The 21,155-nt window shown below is 26.8% G+C and overlaps 2 protein-coding genes across 14 annotated transcripts in view; both read right to left on the bottom strand.

The window, feature by feature from the left end:
* Positions 1-21,155, bottom strand: part of LOC140665543 (serine protease inhibitor 3/4) — a 36,724-nt gene that overhangs the window by 14,855 nt on the left and 714 nt on the right. For 3 of the 13 annotated variants that reach the window (XM_072891773.1, XM_072891779.1, XM_072891780.1), the window contains exons 1-7: positions 14,501-14,715; positions 7,760-7,881; positions 7,219-7,407; positions 6,757-6,967; positions 6,034-6,248; positions 5,685-5,879; positions 5,442-5,577 (exon numbers count right to left, since the gene is read on the bottom strand). In XM_072891773.1, coding sequence (XP_072747874.1) covers positions 5,442-5,577; positions 5,685-5,879; positions 6,034-6,248; positions 6,757-6,967; positions 7,219-7,407; positions 7,760-7,881; positions 14,501-14,582 — 1,150 coding nt within the window. In that variant the 5' untranslated portion in view covers positions 14,583-14,715. Of the gene's footprint in view, positions 1-1,225; positions 1,401-3,032; positions 3,273-5,441; positions 5,578-5,684; positions 5,880-6,033; positions 6,249-6,756; positions 6,968-7,218; positions 7,408-7,759; positions 7,882-14,500; positions 14,718-17,113; positions 17,255-21,155 lie in introns of those variants that run through there. The other 10 variants (XM_072891777.1, XM_072891775.1, XM_072891776.1 and 7 more) reach the window with 9 other exon arrangements.
* On the bottom strand, positions 17,114-21,076 carry LOC140665555 (uncharacterized). The gene is made up of 5 exons (XM_072891797.1): positions 20,821-21,076; positions 20,398-20,606; positions 19,772-19,912; positions 18,481-18,614; positions 17,114-17,486 (listed from the first exon to the last, which is right to left on the bottom strand). Exons 1-4 carry the CDS (start codon positions 20,870-20,872, stop codon positions 18,588-18,590), a joined length of 429 nt encoding a protein of 142 aa, XP_072747898.1. The 5' UTR covers positions 20,873-21,076; the 3' UTR covers positions 17,114-17,486; positions 18,481-18,587.

Here is a 21,155-nt window from a genome sequence, read left to right as displayed (position 1 = left end):
TAAGTATGCATGTATATAAACATTCATCGACAAATATCATTTAACAAACAAATAAAAAATCCTACATATATATCATAATTACAAAAATATTAAAATGTCTGTAATTTTCTGAAGTTTATGTGAATTTAGAAAATTTGAAACTTTAAAATCATATTACCATAATTCAATGAACTAAATCACTAACAATAAGAATGTTTAGCTAACATAAGAATCGTAACAAAGGTTAAATATTATATAAAATATATAACACAACCTAAATTTTTTAAATAAGATTATTTTAAATAATATTTATTACACTTTATATTTACTTTGTTACACGATATTTATTATACTTATGGCACGTTTAGATGACTAAAGTTATAGATGAATAAAGATGTAGATTCTCTCGTTATATATATATATATATATGATGAATGTATAATAATAAAAGAACAGCCAATCTACCTTAAATGTCAATGGTTCTCTGATTTTATGCAAAGACTTTCGACATTAATTGTAACTTACAAAATTGAAATATAAAATATCGCTTATTATATATTCGCTTGATCAGTCAAGGTTTCTTTCACCAACATCAGAAATGTTTTATCGCCATCTCGAACTTGAGCTCGATTTTTAATCTCTTATTTTCGTACCACGTTTCTACAACTCTTGAATAAAGATAAAATACAAAATGTCCCCTCGTTATAACGAATATAATAATAAAATGCTCGATTTATGTAAAATACCAATGGTTGTATGATTTCTATCCAAGAGCTTTCACAAGCAATTTCGATAATTGTAAACAAAGCGTAGGTGCTAATTTATATATTCATCTGATCATTTTTAAGAGTTTCTTCGTTTCATGAAAGTATGTCGCTTTGAGTTTAATATACATTTCGGTTTTTTTCTTATCGCTTACTTTTACCAAACACCTTGTCTCAATTTAAAACATAGGCATGTTATACAATAAACGAATCACGTTATTCAAAAATAAAAAAATAAGAAAATTACGTACACGGATAAAAAATTTAAGATTTCAAGATTGCATTGTTTTATAACGAGCTCAAATGTTTAGCTAGAAGACAATAATTATTAATTTGCCAATATCGAGAACACATGTTCAAGTAGCAAATATATGTCAGTTGCCATCAAAATGACATCGTTCAAATAATCTGCATTTACTGGTTGTTTTCTATGCATCTACTAATAAATATTATGATAAAAACATCAAAACGTTAGATTAAAAATTCTTCTCTTTTAACGTAATATTTATTACACTTCTGGCACATTCACATGACCCTCGAACAAAGATATAAAAGATGGCTCCTTGTTATAACGAATATAATAATAAAACGGTCGATCTACATTGAACTGTAGCTCTGGAGCTGTCCAGCTTATACTAAGTGGCACAATTAAAATAGCTGCAAACAAAATATCAATAATCAGATGTCGCATCAACGACTTAATAATATTTAACGACATCAATTCTTTCTCATCAATAACAGGTGCACGAATGTATTTGCTTTGCATTTTGTTCTACTGCGAATTTGATTATTTGCGAAAGTATTTTTCTTCCTGTTTATTACCAATTGTTGCTATTAATAGCGTTTATGTCGAATTTTTATAAATTTTTATACGAAAATTCTGTCATTTGGTAAATAAGTCTGCCAAAAACAAACTGATAACCATGTCACCAAGAGTTTGTGAGATAATCGATTACTTGTAAATGTAGGAGAGTTACACTGACAATGAATAGAGCAGTCGCTAATGAAAAAATAATGGAACGAAAAGTGAAAGAAAGAAAAAAAAATAAGCAGATTAATAGGCAAGTCTTTTAGCTTACACCATATTTTAATGATGTTTGTATATTTCGTTAATTTCTCGAATCATGCACGTTGCCTCGGAGTAGCTCGAGATTGTTTGACGCTCGTACTACAAACGAGAAAGGCCTGTTCGCTTCGAAGGTTACGAAATCAGGTAGAAATCTTCGACCGTTGATGCCTATCAGAGAAACGTCAAATCTCACCATGTAATCTTTTAGGATAAAATTCGAAGAAGCAACCAGGAAGCGTATCCAAGTACTTTTAAATAGGTTCAAAACAAAAAAAAAGTGTGCTTGAATTTTTCATTTATTATATTCTCAAAAAAATCTTATAATCTTAATATAGTTATATCTTTATGTACCATAATATTTAATATATTCTACGTATTGTATATGAATAATTACGACTGTTATAACATAACAGAATTACGTTATTAAAACTATTATGATATTAATATTAAAATGATGTGCTTGATATTAATAATTTAGAACAATAACTACAAAGATATAAGTAATTTGATTATACTATTTATTATCTTCTATTATATTTCTAAAATGGAAAATGTCATGGAAAAGAATCTAAAATTATGAAAAATTGTTAAAGAATTGTGTCTTTTGAACCAATTTAAATGCACTTTAAATCTTGGAAACATTGTATATAAAATTTGGCAAATAGAACTAAAAAACTAATCAACAAATGTAAAGAAAATTGATTACAAAAAAAATTTTTTAATTTATTAAAGCTAAAAAAATATCTGCAAAGCGAAAGTAAATGTCTAAATAAACGATAAAAAATATGCATATTATGTTCTTCTTTTTTGTAATATTATCAAAAAGATGTTAATATTTCATATTGTTTTATATTACCGAATAAAATTTTTTGACAATATTTTAATATTAATTGTACTTACAGATTGTTAAAATTGCATATTTTCGAATTAACGTATAGTTAATCTTGGAGAGAGTTTGATTAAAAGTGAATAAGTGATTTAAAGAACTTAAAAAAAAATTTTAATTTATATATAAATAAAATCAATCTTTATAGTTTGTTTACATATCGCATATATTATATTATACGAAATATATGTATATTTTATTGATCGTAAATTATATCTCTATCATTTATATTCTAATCAAAATATTTCTCCGAATAGAGAGAGTTTAATGGTAGAATTTTATAGAGATACTTGATATAGTTAACAAAATATATGCATATATTGAAAAAAAATCTTCCAACATTCGTCTTCGTCACGTTTAAATAGCAATGATATTATACGTATCAAAAGGATTACTATTTTTATCAATGTATGTAAAGATACAAATGTGCATCATCTACTGAATCACCACACAATCTTCGTTATAAATAACGTAAGGCCGTTGTATTTAACGATCGCCAGGAAAGGATGTTTGACTTCAAGTGTAATGGGCTCCAACGGTTTCCACATACTGGAAAGTGGTCTGACAGAGGCACCTGTCAGAAGATTATTCCTTGTATCAATTATTCGTTTTTAATCAACGGACTCGATGTATGCATCTCTACGTGGCCAGAGTATAGATGTGTAGATGTGAAACGCTCAAATGAAATACACTACTCATGCGAGGAGGTTTAATGCTGGAGCGCAGAAATTAATTAAATCCGAGAGTGCAGGAAAAAGAAAGAAGAGCTTGACATATCCTGATAGTATCACAGATACCGTTGAGTCAATAAATCTTGAGTCCAGTAGTAAGATCACTCACTTTCTTTATAGTTTATATTTATACTTTCTATATTTTCGGAATACTACTTATTTTTCCAATGAGATTGATATTATTTATCGTATAAATTCCTCAGTTCTGTGTCTCTTCATGCCAATTTTTTCTTTGTGTACAATCGAATTAAAAATACAATAATATTTTGTACAAAAATCATCTACATCCGAATCTGTGATAAAATAAAGCGAAAGCGTGATTCTCTTTGCCTCAGTAAAATTTCGTAGTAAAGAGTATCATTGATACGATAGCATCATTGACACGAATTCTTAGACACAGTTACTTCTCGCAATAAAGTAATTATGACTGGCTCGAAAAATTTTCCTTCGGAATTTTGTTACTCCTTCCTCTCTCTTTTTCCTCAGTAGAGTTCATTAATCCGAATTACTACTGCAGTTAGACTTTATTAGCGTAATTAAATGATTGAACACTATTCACTGCAACGAGATTTTGTATTCACGCAATATTATGAGTACAGCTGTTATCATACGATATCGTTATCGTCATGATTGTGAGCCGCATAATTTCGTGATAATATGTTGATATGAATGGTTTAATTTTGACAAAGATGATTCACATTTTGAGAATACCAAATCTGCAAGATCCACGTGATTTCACGTCTAAAAATTCTGAGTTGTTTCAGCGTCCAACCCCTCGCGGAATTTTCTTCAGAAATCGGAAAAGTTTGTACAGTCCGATTTAAATGCGGTATATCGTGTTTAAAAATCTTTAAATTTTAAATTTCGATTTTTAAACCTCAAATTTTAAAATTCGATTTTCAATCGTTCGTATAATTCTTGTAAAAGAAAACTATTCGCAATACAAACGCAAACATATACTCACCGTTATGTTTTCATGTTAATAGCATGAAAAATTTAAATTAAATGCGAAAGTTTATCAAGTCGCTATTCGCGACTCTGAAACGTTATGCAATTATCGTAAACTTTCAATTACAAAATTTTTCATTATAAATTCAAAAACAACAAATAACACAATCATACTATCAATACGTTTATAGTGCTATATAATTGTCATTATTTGATATAAGTAATAACATGATTAATAGATGTGCATGTGAGTAAAAGATGCAAGATCAAGCAAAATGCAATGCGTGATGGTAAGGTGCTTATTAACAGTGCAATAGTATAATCGTCAAAGGCAATTAAGAAAGCACAAAAAAAAAAAAAAAAAAAAAAAAAAAGTCAGCGACAAATAGTGCAGATTGACAAATATGTCGATAAAAGCACAACTATAAGCACAAAGTATAAAAAATAAATATATTGATATAAGAGCAATATTTAACTATCAGTTTAAAATCACGGCAGTACAAAGTCACATACATCCGTGCTGTAGAAACTCCAAGAACAAAAAATTTCGAATTTTGTAATATTAATACAATGTTAACACATGCACGGACATATAACAAATCGTCTTTAAAACAATTTCTCAGAGGTTCTCGGAAGCGAAAAAGAATCTCGATGTATCCCAAAAATAGAAATTGGCGAAATATTATCTTGCTTTTCATATATATATAAGATTATTATTTTTTATTGTATTTACTATTATTTTTCTCTTTATTATGTTTTCATTATAAATCTCATTATTGATGTATATGTTTTATAGTTTTGTTAATATTATAAGTAATAATATTTTGTGACAGTAATAATATTTTATGAAATTATAAAATAATAAATTGATAAAAGAAATAAAAATAAAAAAGAAGAAATAAAATTCGATAAGAAATTGTGGAAATAATTGTTTAAAGAAACTTATTTCAATTGTGCATTAAATTGTTTCCATAATTAATATTTACCTAGTTCAAGAGATGATATTTCGCTCAATTTTAATTACCAACAAGAATGTAAAAAAAAATGAAATAAGGTGTACTTACCAGTAACGGCGGCTGCCTCACTGCCCTCCTCGTTAACTTCAATGAAAGCTTTTTGTATGACTTTGTCGATCTTCACAGGTACGTCCGAAATGCCATTGAAATTGGCGCTATTGCTGAACGGCTCAGGAAGACCCAACTGTAACAAGTAAATGATAATTGCGTATTAGATATTTTATAGGAAACAGATTAATGGATTATCCGTGAAACAGATTAATGGATTATCCGTGAAACGTTGCGATGTACCTTTTTAGATAATGTATCTCCAAGATTCAGTGTAGATTCAGTCTTGAATTTGGGCAGATACAACTTGACTTCGCGCTCGTACGATCGGGCAAGGCGGACGTTACATTCAGTGGAAACTTGCTCGAGATTATTGATCAGAGCACCCAGACCATCGACTTCGTCGGGCAGGACAATCACCATGCTGATCTCTGAATTCTGTAACAATAAGAATACACTCGTAAAACTTCATAAAGCCGTGAAATGATTTTTGGAGAAATGCAACAAAATTTAAAATATATCAAACATTTGAAAAAAAATATCTTATTTTTCGAGATTTTGAAAATTTCGAAATTTAGGGAAACAACATTACCGCGTATGGCAGCTCGATGCATTTAGCTTTATGTTCCGGCAGCTCGACGTATTTATAGTTGCCCTTCCTGTACATAGTAGGAACCTGTTTTACGGTATTGGCATTAACGTGGAACGGACGATCGGTGGTAGCCTTAGGATCGAACTGGTTAGCCCAATTGCCTTTGAAGTACACAGCATTTGCGAGTACCAATGCAAGAGAGGGAGACAAATCACCTATAATCAAAATTATGAACGCAGTGTTATGTTCACTAAATCAGATAATTTTAAAAAACTTGATTTTTTATATTCCATGTCCATTTCAATTTATTTTTTATATCATTTCTATTTTCTATATTTATTTAGATTTAGAATATAACAATATATACAATATATAAATGTGATCTCTCTCTCTCTCTCTCTCTCTCTCTCTCTCTGCTATACATACATACGTACATACGTACATACATACATACATACATACATATATACATACATACATACATACATACATACATACATACATACATACATACATACATACATATATATATATATGTGTGTGTATATGTATATAAATAGTTAAAGCATACTACTAGTACACTTTTAGAATTACTAAATTGTTCCTAATTTTTTATGTTATTTTTATATTTTGAATTAATCATGACAAAAATAGAAAATAGAAAAAAACGCATTTTTTTAAATCCCTATATAACAAATAAATATAAAACAAATTGTTCTTTACCAGGTTCAACAATGCTCTCGATACGGTTGTTGGTCTTTTCTTTACACCACGTATTGATGATATTCGCAGCATTCACGTTTTGACTAAAATCTACTGATGCAATGTCAGAATAGTAGTACGTCTGGAGATCTTGTTTGTATTGCGATTTCACTGGGAAGCCTTCGCCGATAAACAGCTTGTTTGCGAGTTTCAAAGTAACATTCTCAACATTCTGCAAAGAGAATAATTGTGCATCGTTTCGATTATTCGAAAATTAAATCTTAAAGTATATATTGAAAAATGATTTTAAAACTAGTTCAGTGGATAATACGTTCTATAATGTAATTTAATTACGTTTATGTTTTACAATTATTATATTTTCTGTAATGTTTTGATCATTTAATTCTTAGAAGATTTTTTTTTAAGTATCAAGTTTTATAAAAATTTTCTTATATACATAATACTAAAATGTTTGATAATTACGTTCAGGATACCGATGAGATTCTGAAAGCCGATCAGGGACTGTGACTTCGATGGAAGATTAAGAACTTCCCTAAATTGTGCCTCGGTAGTTCCGGCAGCGCCTTCACTAGCCATGCTTAAGGCGATATGGGCACTCAAGGGAGAAGATATCAGATTGTTTTCTTGCTCTTTTTGCTCGGCTCCAACAGTCTAACAGCAAAAACAAGTTATAAAATTTAAACATTATCTCATTACGATTTCATATTAACAATCTAAAATATAAAATATATAAAACCATTTGACAATACGTTTGTATCGATTATTTCATTACCGAATTATTTAGCATCAATTGTGCTGTATTAAAATTAACATTTTTGTATATTGTAGATATGATGTGAAATATATTTTACAGTTATTTTATTTATATTTTATTGTATTATATTGATAAATAGCATTCAACAAAAAATTGTATTATACTATAATAGAATCTAATAAAACTTACTTTTTTTCTAAAAAAAAAAAGAAAAAAAATTAAATTCAATTCTTTATATAAATTCTGTACCTTAATGAAATTGACGGAGAACAACTGAGCACCCTGAGCGACAGCCTGAAGAGCCACGTCTGTTTCAATTGGCGATGCCATGGCCGATGCAAACAGGCAAAATGCCAAAAGAGTTTTTTGTACTACAAAAAGAAAAAGATTCAATTATAAAAATGTATATCCTGAAATTAAAGTATTGTATTATTTAACTACAATATTAATTCAAATGCCAAAATACATCAATTTTATATTAACAATATAAAAAAAATATATAATATATATATTTAAATATCTCGTTTATATAAAATTATTCTCTGAAAAAATAACGCATTATCTTTCTCACGTCAATTCAATACTTTTTAATATATCTGTTATTCAAATTTAACGAGATGGTAGCTTTTAGTATTACAGAAAATCGCTGCCGAAAATTCGATACTTGCATGTGAAAGTCGTGTACAAATCGAAATAAAGTTTTGTAAAAGTCGTTCAAGATAAACACGAAACTGCTATCATAAATCTTTCGTGTATACATTTATATTAATATTATGTATCAATACATGAATCTTTTAAAAATTACTGCGTGGAGATGAGAACAATTCAAAAGATAATAATAGTATTATTAGTTGTAAATTTCTAATAAGGCAACGTTTTTAAATATGTTCTAAAATAATAAACATTTAATTTCTGCTCAACTTAATTAAAATATATTCAATAAAGCTAATTATTAAAGTATAGATTTTTTTGTAGGAAATTCGTTACTTAACGCTAGTCCAAGTCTTAAAGTATTAAACAGTATACCTTTTTATATATAATTTTCATTTATAAATATATATTATAAATGAATTTTCTCTTGGTTATTTCTCTTGATAATTTTCTCATAGTTTCTTTGCATTGATAATTTTGCTATTTTTTGATTCTAATTAAATAATTCCAATAAATCATGTATTCATTCAAATCGGAAATAATGATTCATATTTATGATTATTATATAATGTGGATATTCAAGAATAACAGTGTAACAATATAATCAGAATAATTCTTTTCTCACGTCATTATTCTTTCACGGAATTATTAAAAATTCTGAGATAAATGTAAGAGCTTTGAGTTGTCGTGTTTCCAGAAAATCATCAATCATCATGCATTTGCAACAAATGCAGAATAATTTATAAATTCAGAATCAATTAAATAGTTGACTTAATGTTAGCGCACGTCAAAAAAATATTATCAAACAATTATGCGATTTGTGTTATTGTCAATTTAATTTATAATAAATATTAATTACTTTTCCATTTCCACTTTAAAGTCTTTTAAATAATTTAAATCAAAATTAAAATATATTTAACAAAGATATGTTTTAAATTTGTAATATTATGATAAATTTCCACTAAATATAATGTTACTAATTGCAAGTTAATATAATGACTAATTATACATATAAATAACGATTACTAAGTCTGCAAGCGTATGTAAATTCAAAGCGAATGATTCAAACCAAACATCGTTATTTATTGTTATTTAATTAAACGATATAAATTTGTTTTCGACAGATCACATGTTATGTTTACGTTTAATAATATAACTGTTAAATACGTTAAAAATATAATAATAATTTAAGACATTGTTATTTCAATTGTCTATGTTTTATCTTGATTTTAATGTGATATACATAATTGTATAACATTATTACTTCTGTCAACGTTTTATTCCGATTTTCATACAATATAATCACCGCTGACAAATCATTAAAATCTAAAATTAATTAACGAAGTTAGTCAGAAAGTCAGGTCAAAGTGTGTCAAAAAAAGTGCGATAAACAAAAATAAGGGCAATGATACTGAAGTGATAATGAGATATCAATTTCAGTAATATACGCAACCATTTTATCAAATTAATAAAATAAAAATTAATGATAAAAACCAAAAGTTTGGCAACTATGTAATGCAATTATTAGTCACGATAAAGACAGTATCAAAACGTGATGTCAACATGCAAATTAGTAACCCACAGAATAGATAATACTGGAGTTATTGGAAAGTTACTGGATATTTTTTTTTCTAATTATTTATCCTAATCTTTTTAATTTAAAGAATTATTTTTTCGAAAGCTTGAATTAAGTTTTCAATAAATTAAAAATCTATTTTAAAATACAGATAAAAAGCGATATAATTTTCATAAATAATTAGTTCAATTTTTTTTATGATAAGTATATATGGATATACATATTTTTATGCCAAACATAGTGCATTATTAGATTATCACGACTAAATATATTATCATTTTTATGTGTTTTAGAATTTTAAACTATATTTCAAGTTAACTAAATTAATAATACAGTATTTCGTAATTTATTCATTTCTATTTCACCGCAAGTCATTAATCTTCTCAGTCGTATTCAATTCAATAATGAGATAATCTGCTAATCAAAAGACTACTTATTATTTACAATTTGGCCTTCAGTATTTTCTATTGAAAGGAAGAGTAAACTTGGGAACATTCCGTTTCAATTATATCATTGCGTAATAATTTCACAAAAAGGATAAAAAAAAAGTACATATATATCTTGTCGCTATGTTAACGCACGCGCAAAGAAATGATATATCGATATTACGTGATGCTTAATAACATTTATCCATATCTTCAATTATTAAGAAAAAAAACCTCGCTTGTGTGATAACGAGCAGCAAGTTAAATATGAAGTTGCAAAAAGTTATCACTGTTTATCATAAATATGACGTAAGAAGACTATATTAGCATAAAAAATAAAAGTTTCGAGACAGCCGTTGTCCTAAAAGTATTTCATTATTTGAAAATAACATTTTTTATTTACTACAATTGCAAAATCGAAAACGTTTATCATATATGCTGATAACACAAAACAATTGCCTAATTCTCAAATTGTTTAAAGTAAGAATCGACTGATAAATACACAGACGAGATTCCTTTATATTTAAAGATGAGATGTAAATAACAAATATCTCTCTTTCTTTTTTATAAAGATAACTATGCTATTAAACTGACATTTTCTTATCGGGGAAAACCCATCAACGCACTAATGTAACAATCTTGTTATGTATATGACTAATGTAATAATACGAGTCTCATATATACGTATAAGAGATGAATAAATGAATCAGATAATTTGATAATCTGACTGAATCGAAAGACTACTTTATTATTTACAATTTGGCCTCCAGTATTTTCTATTAAAAGAATGAATAAACTTGGGAAGATTCCGTTTCAATTATATCGTTACGTAATAATTTCATAAAAAGAATAAAAAAAAGTACATATATATCTTGCCGCTATGTTAACGTACGCGTAAAGAAATGATATATCGGTATTACGTGAAGCTTAATAATATTTATTTATTTATCATATCATATTTATCCATATCTTCAAATATTAAGAAAAATCTTATAAAGACATATCACAAATATATCTCATTAATACATCTCATAAATACACAACTTATATCGTAAGTTTATTGGGGTAAACTTATGACAATAATTTTTGTGTGCGATAGCTTTCTTGGTAACAGCTGATAATTTCCGCGTATTACAAAGAAAAAATAAGAAAATTGCTTTTACTAAGACTAACAATAAAAATATTTGTGTGAAAACATCGACGGAATAATCAAGATTATAATTGGTCAATCAATACGTTATAAAAACCCACAATGATAGTATATATAGAAGATAGATAGTATATATATAGAATATGTAATTATATGTAACTATATTTTACTTAACACAAATTCTCAAGATTATAAGTTTTTTTCATTAAAATCTTTTTTATTTTCTTGATGTTAATGGTACGTTAATAATGGTTAGTTTTTTATAATGATAGTTACGTATAAGGAATTTTACAAGAGATTATTTCGTGCTTTTAACGTAAAGTAAAACTAAACATTATAAATCATTCATATATTATAAATTTGAAGATATAAATCGACAATCACGCATGATTATTTAAAAATATTTCGTAAAATAAAAGATTTTTAATGTAGCAATAAAATAGATTTAATAGATTCCTTATTTCTTTTTTCGTTACCTAGATTCATTACCTCTTGTGCATACAAAAATGTTGAGTATAAATCGTGAACATTAACCTTGTGATATTAGAAAATAATTCACGTGAATGAGATCAAGTATTAAAAGAAATCAATAATTATCTAACTTTTTAAATATTTTTTATCTTACTTATTTATATAATGTTAAAAAAAATAGACAAAAAATAAATTAGATTATCGATTTAATTAATGGAAATTAACAGAGAGTAAGAGAGAGAGAGAGAGAGAAAGAAGCAGAAAAACTAGTCTACAATTATTTACATATATACGTAAAGAGAACCCAAACATCTATATTCTCTTTTTCACTACATATATATAAATTATATATTTATATCGCAACGATAAATTTTTAAATAACAAAGACCAACATTTTCTATCTAAAATTTATAAGACTTTTATTTTTTTCCTTTTTCGTTTTTTGCTAAAATTTATACATGCAATACAAGATAACACGCCGCATGCAAACTGTATAATCGTATCGAGATGCAGCATAAATTAATACATAACTGATGATACAACTAGATTGTGTGTATATTGTAATTGCAATATATCGATTTAGACTTGGCGATACTAATCAACTGATAATGAAAAAAAGTTCATACTACGCAACTCGGAGTGAATCATAACGAACAAGAGCGGTATCTAGAGTTCGTCAGTGCAGATCACCTTGGAGCTAATATCACGAGGGAATAATATCACGACTCGCCGAGTCGCATTATCACCGATTCGGCAATTTAGTATGTATCGATAAGACGTCGTCGTTAAAGAGAAAATTTGGTGAAACATCGATAACAACACATTTTTACGCAAAGATCATGTTTGGAGTTATCATATCTGATAGGTTACTTGATCCTGTTAGTGTAAAAAAAAAAGAAATAAATAAAAAGCTAATTAAACTAATCGAGTTCTACAATTGAATTTCAAGTTTTACTTTCATTATTCATGTTCGCTTGTTGTCTCGAATATTATTCATGGCTTGTCTCCCATGACCTTTCTTCCTCTGTTATGTTTTCAATTTTTTACTTTTAGTATTTTTCTATATTCTTTTTAAATTCAAGAAAAAGAATAAATAATTTTTTTTAATTAAATATAGATATAGTAAATAAATCAAATACATGAAAAAATGTGAGAAAGTATTTGTAAAATTATTTGAAATTATTTAAATCAGACATCTTTAGTAAATTTGTTTCTTTATTAATTCTTTATGTTGCAAAAATTATTTCTTAAACTTAAACAAAAATTTAAACAAAATAAACTATATGAATTTTAGGAAAATAAGTTAAAATAAAACAAATATATATAAATTTGTATGTTGTCGAAGTATGTATAATATCAAGAAATTGATTTTCATATTTTAACTTAAAAAATATAATGCTTTAAGAATACGAATATAAGAATTTAAACACGAAAAAAGTGGTATATGTTTTTAAAGTCATTGGTTACTATCTAGCGTTTTAGATATTGGAAATATCTAGCGTTTATTGGGATATAACATAATAATTATTTTCAAGCAAATCATCCAATCATTTTGATTAACTACCTAACTCAGCAAACACAAAGCAATAGTAATAATAACATAATTTCTCACTCAATAATATAACTGTTATGTACAAGGCCTGTTATATTGGTGTATTGTTATATTACCTATTGTTGAGTAAGAAATTATAACATTGATATTATGTTACTGTTGCTTTGTTAGGTAGTTTGCAGAGTTAGGTAGTTAATCAAAATGATTGGATGATTTGCTTGAAAATAATTATTATGTTATATCCCAATAAACGCTAGATATTTCTAAAATATTTATAAAATGTCCCTAAAATATCCAAAATTAACAGCCCAAAAATATTCCAAAACATTTCGGAATATTTAAAAAATGTACAGAGATTATTCAAATGAGCACAAAATGTTCTGATTTTTTTATCATTTTGTATTCTATTTTTTATTTTATTTTTTATGTTTTCTATGTGTCCATATATATATCTAAATTTACACTGAATGTTTCTTATTATAGATACAGGTAATGTTTATAGCATATTTTGAATATTTCACAATTATTTGGACGATCTATGAACATTTCTCAACTATTCCAGGATATACAGAACTTGAGGAATACAAATGGAATATTTCAGAAATATCTAGCCTTTACTGGGATATGTTACGCTGAATTTAATAAATTCAGTGATTTTATACAATATACTAGACTCTAATTGTAAGAATCGTTATTGTACTTTATTTATAAAATAATAAAACTAATAATTTTCAAGTTTAAAGATACACGCCTAAGATCTAAAATGCGATATTATTATATATGATATAAACAAAAATTTATAATCTATACGACACGTTTACGAAAAATCTTTATCCATCTAAAATAATTTTTTTAAATAATTTAAATATGCACAATTTTGATATAATATTATTCAGTTCAATTTTCGATGAAGTAATCGAGAATTAACAAATTATCTTGAATAAACATGAAAAAGTTGTATCTGTAACCTTAAAATGAAGACAAAGTCGAAATTATACCGGTTTCCGATCTCTATGTTTTCTTACACATTTTTCGCAGATTTATAAAAGAACAATCAAATTGGTTTGCGTCCGATATTGATCGAGAAAATAAATCGAGAAAGAAATAACCCATGAGATGAGAGCCAATCGTTGGATTAGCCCACGTTTTTGTTACATCTACTTACGTGCACACATCTTGTCCATCGAGAATTCGTTTCCTTCAAGCGTCAAACATGTACTGTGAAGGACAAGCCGACGAACGAACATGAAATAGCGATCGTTGGTATCCCCGTCAGGAAAATCCCAGCCCTCGCCGAGAGGAGGGAGTTCGTGAGCCGACGCAGATGATCGTGATGGTGCGACCAATCGTAAGGAAGTACGTATTCGAGCGGTTCAAATTGCCGTGATACTCAATTGATCTTCGATCGTGACCCTGGAGGAACTTACACGCGTCACACGCTGACCCGAAATAAACGCGCGAATATTACAGAAATCCGAAAACGTCATTGCATTCGACAATTTTGCTCTGTTTCCCTTTCTCTCTTGTCTTCAAAAGAAACTGACTGTCGATCTATCGCACTGATCGATTTGGATCGCGTCACGAATGGAAAATGTAAGAACACGTGTAATGAGAGATTAAAACCGATACAATTCTATGAAATTCGAAACAAGAAAATAAAACTCGATGCAGGGATTCTTTTAGTTACAACATCGAAAATTGAACTTACTAAATTTATAATAATAATAATTTTGTCTTTTTATCTACTTTGTAAAGTCATATTATTGTTGTTTTTCTTATCATTTTAAACTATTCTTTTTTTCGTTTTTTTTTTCTTTGTCAAATATTGCCTAAAAGTATTTGTTACGATAAAAATCCAATTTTAAAACTTATATATTTTTAACAGAAGCTTATACAGAGTCATCACTTATTAATAGAAAGATTGCAATATGTAAAGAACTTACTCTCTTAGCGAATTAAAAAACCTAGTTACCTAGTGGAAGATTAAATTCATAAATGTAGTAATAAATATTTTTCGTTTTTAGTATAATTTCGATAAATAATTGTAGAAGTAACTATCAAATATTTTTTATGTTGTTATTTTGATACACATTATAGCATGCAAGTTATAATTGTAATATTTAATACTTTGTAATACGTCAAGTTTATACATAGCCATACAAAAATGTATATATTTTTTACTCAGCCAACAGGAAAAAGTCACGAAGATATATTACGTGGCAAAACCGGTTATTCTACGGGATTCTGAATAGTCGAGAACATAACAACCTGTTAATATCGTAGTCCCGCGATAAAGATATACTATATATAAACGGATAAAGCGAAATTGAACATTTCAAAAGAATTCGTGTGATTAAAAATAATATTAGCAGTTTTTAATTTTTTTTTAAATAATTGAGAACATAATAACCTGTTAATATCGTAGTCCTGCGATAGGGGTATACTACATAAGAGCGAATGAAATAAAATTGAGCGTTTTGAAAGAATACGTACGATCAAAAATAATAATAAGCAGTTTTCAATTTTCTTAAGACGATTAAAGGGTTTTTAATTCATTCAATAAAGTAACACACGATATTAAACATACTGATTATTTCGAAAAACAGGGCATTTGTTTTCAAAAATGAAAAATTCAGTTTTTATTATATGAGTGTTACTTCCTTAAAGTAAATGGAAATATTCTGCAAAATTTATTTAAAGATTTATCTCACACGTGTATCGCATTCACGTATCACGTGTATTTTTCATATATAATATATTCTTTATATACATATCAATATTATTTACTTATATCCAGCATTAATTCCGTCTGTACAAACATAATAGGCCTTTCATAAACTTTTATGTCTGTAAAGTCGACCTTAGTAGATCTTATATGTTACACAAGGTTGTTGAAGGCAAATTGTTCATGTAAATATCTTTTGTTAGACGAAAACATAGATTATTGCAAATTATAAAAAAGTTTCTACCAATTCACTCACTATTTTTGAAAATAATATTAAATAAATAAACAAATTGTTGAATATTATATTTGGGTAAAACTCCCGTTTAGGAAAGGATGCTTCAATGACCATGACCATGACCTTGACATGATCATTGAAGCATGTTGTATACCCTGAGTAATTTTTAAAAGGTTTTAGCTGTCGCTCGTTATTTGTTAAGAAGTTTTAAACAAAAAAAGTTTTATTTCAAAAGATTTTAGTTTTTCGACACCGTGTACATTTGACACATGTCAAGGTCATTGGAATATCCTCCCCTAAACAGGAGTTTTACCTTTAAAGTTTTCATAAGTCTCTATTAAATAAAAAAGGATAGAAAACATGCAATTTATTATTATATTATATTAGATTATTCAATTATATGTAGTAATATGTAATATATATATTCTCAAATTATATAACAAAAAATTTTTTATTCTCCGCTTTAGTGTCATAAATTGATGTAAAGAAGAATTAAATTCTCTCTTTCAATAAAAACTATTTTAGCAATTATATATTATAGATATATGAATTATTTATTAAATGACTAAAACATTTAATAATAATTAAATAATTATACTTAAACAGTTTAAAACAAGATTATTTTCTTCTAGTGGTTTTAGTGGTCCCTAAGCATTGGAATTTCCAGTTACACAGCTACGCACAGCTATATGTCTGACAAATATTGACGTCAAACAGGTCTTCTCGTAATGGATATGACTCACCGCGAGATGAGCCAGTACACATTTTCATACTATACAATAATTTTTGTCAAATTATATAAATTTGTATCAATTTACCTGATTGACGAAATCTGAACTTTTAGTAGTTGACAGTTATCTACGTTAACGTACGCGGCTTATCTACGTCTGACTAATCGAGAAGGATACACGTGAATAAATAGGTGTTCTTCCAAAATACTTAAATTCTCACGCTCTCCACACTCCACACCACACTCATTAAGACCACTCCCACCGAGTCTTGCTCGATTCATTCGTGATTCGATTAATCGTTCGTTATAAGTCGAAATATCGTTATAGTCAAGAATCGATAGTGAAACTAAATGAACAAAAATGCGCATGCTTGAATGTATCAAGGTGTTGAGTTGGCAAACAACTTGACGTTTATCAGTCATGAGTTCATCCTTTGCATCAGAATCATATCTACGATATTCTGCGATAAAATTGATTAATTATGAGCAACCTATATCGGAAGTAATCAGAATTAATCAAAAAAATCGAAAAAGATGATTAATTTGAAAAAAATAGTCCGTTTATAAATGACAAAATATTTTAAAAAATAGAACAATTACAAAAAATAAAATAATAGACGGTTCCCTTTATCAATCCAATGAAAACAATATTGATATAAAAAATCATTATAAATTAATATTCATTTATTATCTAAAGTTTTAGTTCGTAAGCTTTTCTATTTTAATAATTCAGAAGAAATTATACTTTATTAAAAAAATATAACTTCAAACTTCCTAAAGAACGTTTTAGTCATTATTTAAATTAAGATTACGAGAGTTGTGTAAGACGTTTATCTATCTATATGTTATGTTATGTAATCAATAAATGAATTTAACTTTGACTTTACCTCAGGATGAATGATATAAAAAATGCTAAGTATCGATGAATTATTATAAGTTTTGAAAATGTACATTGCTCTAATTTTGATATTGATTAATTAATGATATAATTATCAAACTGAAAAGCACAATCTTGTCGACATATGTCGAAAAGCGGTTTGATGATAAAAAATGATAAAAACAATCGTTCTTTTCATACCCAAGTCAAAGGTTAAATGAATTTCACTATCATAATACATAATCGAATTATATTGCTGTTACTATCGAAAGAAATATATACGTTTTGATACTCTAATGATATCCGAAAATAATTATATATTATATATAAAATTAATATTTAAACAATAAATATAATAATAATATTTAATTACAGCTAAAAATATACAATCTATTATATTTTATATTGATTTATCACACAATATATTAAAGTATTGCTGAACTATTTTACAGTAAATCCATTGAATGTGTCATATTTATCATATATCATTCAATTGCAGAAAAAACGTAAAATGAAAAGCATAAAAATGCATATATACATAATAAAGAAACCATTTTTTAAACATTTTGTAGACTTACGTTAAAGGCAATAGGATTTTTGGTAGTCCACTACGGTTTAAACGGGCGTGTCCTGCAGATAACTGACTTGATCGTATTATGAATAAGTTCGACTCCAGAACATAGCTTTACTCATTGATAAGATTACTTGTTAGCTGATGAGTATATCGAGTATAATTATTCCGAATTATAAAGCGAACGAAAGAATCTTTTAATACCGCGAATAAAGCGTCATTTTTTGTTATAATTTCGAAAATTACGTTATCGCGAATAAAAATACGTATAAGATATATTTGTTTTTAAATTATCCATTAGATCTATCTTTTATTATAATTATTTTATTATAATAATTTCTTTAAATCAATTAATATAAAATTTTATTTATTTATAGTCACATCAAAATTTAAATCATAAATACTTTATACTTTATAAAATAATTATGATTATGACTATTAATTATTCAATAATTATTAAAATAATTTTCATCTTGATATTACCGTGACGTTTGCAATTGTAGATAAAACGAAATTTGATAAAATTATTTGTACATTCCTGAAATATGAGGATAGTATTAGTTTAGATAGAAAATAAAATATGTTCAAAACAACATTAAAATATCTTAAAAGGGTTCACAGAAAAGCGTGCACACTGATTACATTATCAATAGAACTTTGTATGCCCTTGAGGCTATAAAGCCTTTATATAAAAATTATCTAATCGCTTGGTTTGAAAAATAAATTATTTGAACAAAATACTGATTCATTAGGAAATAAAAATAATAGTAAAAAATACGAAGATTATCAACAGAATATACATATACAATTCAAATATAACATATAGACCTAATTAAATATGATTGATATCTTTCTTATATAAAAATTAATTAAAAGATTATTTTGAACATTTTGAAAATTTGTTGATCTTAAAAAATTATTCATCTAGTAAATTCAGAAATCGTACAAGATAAAAAATAACTCAAATCAGTGTCACTTTTGAAAAAAGAAAAATCGAAAAAGAGATTTGCTGATTGTGAAGATAAAAGGAAGAAAACTTAGGAAAAAATTGATGTAGAGCTACCTTGTACTGATTATGAAAAATGGTCTATAATGTAATATGTAATCTATAACGTAATTTGTGATTGATAGCTATTCTTTTCTTTGTGCGTATATGTGTGCGTATATTCTTTTGTTTTAATATTTTAAATTTATAACATTTATATTTCCTTTATACAATCTGTTTAAACATGCTAAATCTTCTATGAAATTTTTAATTATGCTTTCTTTAGAATTACTAGCTATCCATGAGAAGTTACAGTCGAACTGCAGCATTTGCTCTCAATATTCCTTTCGCAAAGATCGCAGCCACAGATCGGTTTTTGTGGCCGACGATAGCATTTGGGAGGACACGGAGGTAGTTGTGGCTTTGTCTCGCAACAGCAGGGAGCATAGGGATCCTATAAATTGTAAATAAAATGAAGAATTCAATACAAAAATGTGAAGAAATGTATACAGAAATTTTATTCACAAAAATAGAGAAAATAAAAAAATTGTTATGAAAAATCTTATTCATAACTTTGAATCAAGTAAAAAATAATGTATAATATATATTTTAATGATAAATTTGATTACTTAATAATTAGAATATAATAATTTTTATCTGATGAATTTTTATCTCTTTCTTATTTTATTTTCTATACACTTGAACTAAACGATTCTTCTAATTTGCCTGAATATTCCTTAATTAATTATTTATATTTAATTTTTTATTTATAATTTTAATAAAAAATATATTTATCATAAATATAAAAAATATTTTTTATATAAATTTGGATTTATTCTGTCTAATTTATAGAATGCTGATTGATTGTAGTAACAGATTTTCCTGACAATGAATTAAGTATGGACACAACAATATTTGTATTTTTATTTCGTTTTATACCTGCATTTTTATATAACAACAAGAGACTGTTTTCGGGCAAATTTGACTAGGAAGTACGTATGACCGTCTTTCGATACAAGGCGGACCTATATCGATCTCTTCTTCATCTTTCTTCAATTTAGAGTCAGTACATTTTTTTCTCGATTTTTCTTTTTTGAAAGGACACGCTGATTTAAATTGTTCTGTACCTTGTTTAATTGCTGAGTGTACTATAGAAATAATTACACATAATTTCCAAAATGTTTGAAGTAATCTTTACACAACAAAAATATAAAATATTTAATTTTTACACAATAAAAATATTAAAATTATTTTTATTATATCTATATATACACGTTAGAAAATATAAAATATGATATATATTGACAAAATTCTACGAGATCATTTTGTGCACCAGCTGTTTATTAAAAGACACAAATTTACCACAATCAAATAACTGATCCAGAATACTTCCGCGCGGTGTATCATCCATCATAATAAACTGGTAAAAATCGGATCTTTTATTTGAATTTCATTATTATATGAAATCGAAAATATGACGAAAATATGGTAATAATTATTTTTAATTTTCTTTGATATGCAACGAAAATTTAGTATGTAACAATTATCAATCTCGTTTGACAAATGAAACATACATATTATAGACAAAAAAATAGCAAATTTCAAGAGACTAATATAAGTTACAAATACATTAAAACACCACATGTTATAAAAAAAACAATGTTTCTAAATATTCATCGTAACGACATATCTAAGAA

Source organism: Anoplolepis gracilipes, chromosome 5, assembly GCF_047496725.1.
Source record: "Anoplolepis gracilipes chromosome 5, ASM4749672v1, whole genome shotgun sequence".
Taxonomy (NCBI): Eukaryota; Metazoa; Arthropoda; class Insecta; order Hymenoptera; family Formicidae; genus Anoplolepis; species Anoplolepis gracilipes.
This window is presented reverse-complemented; position numbering and strand designations above follow the sequence as displayed.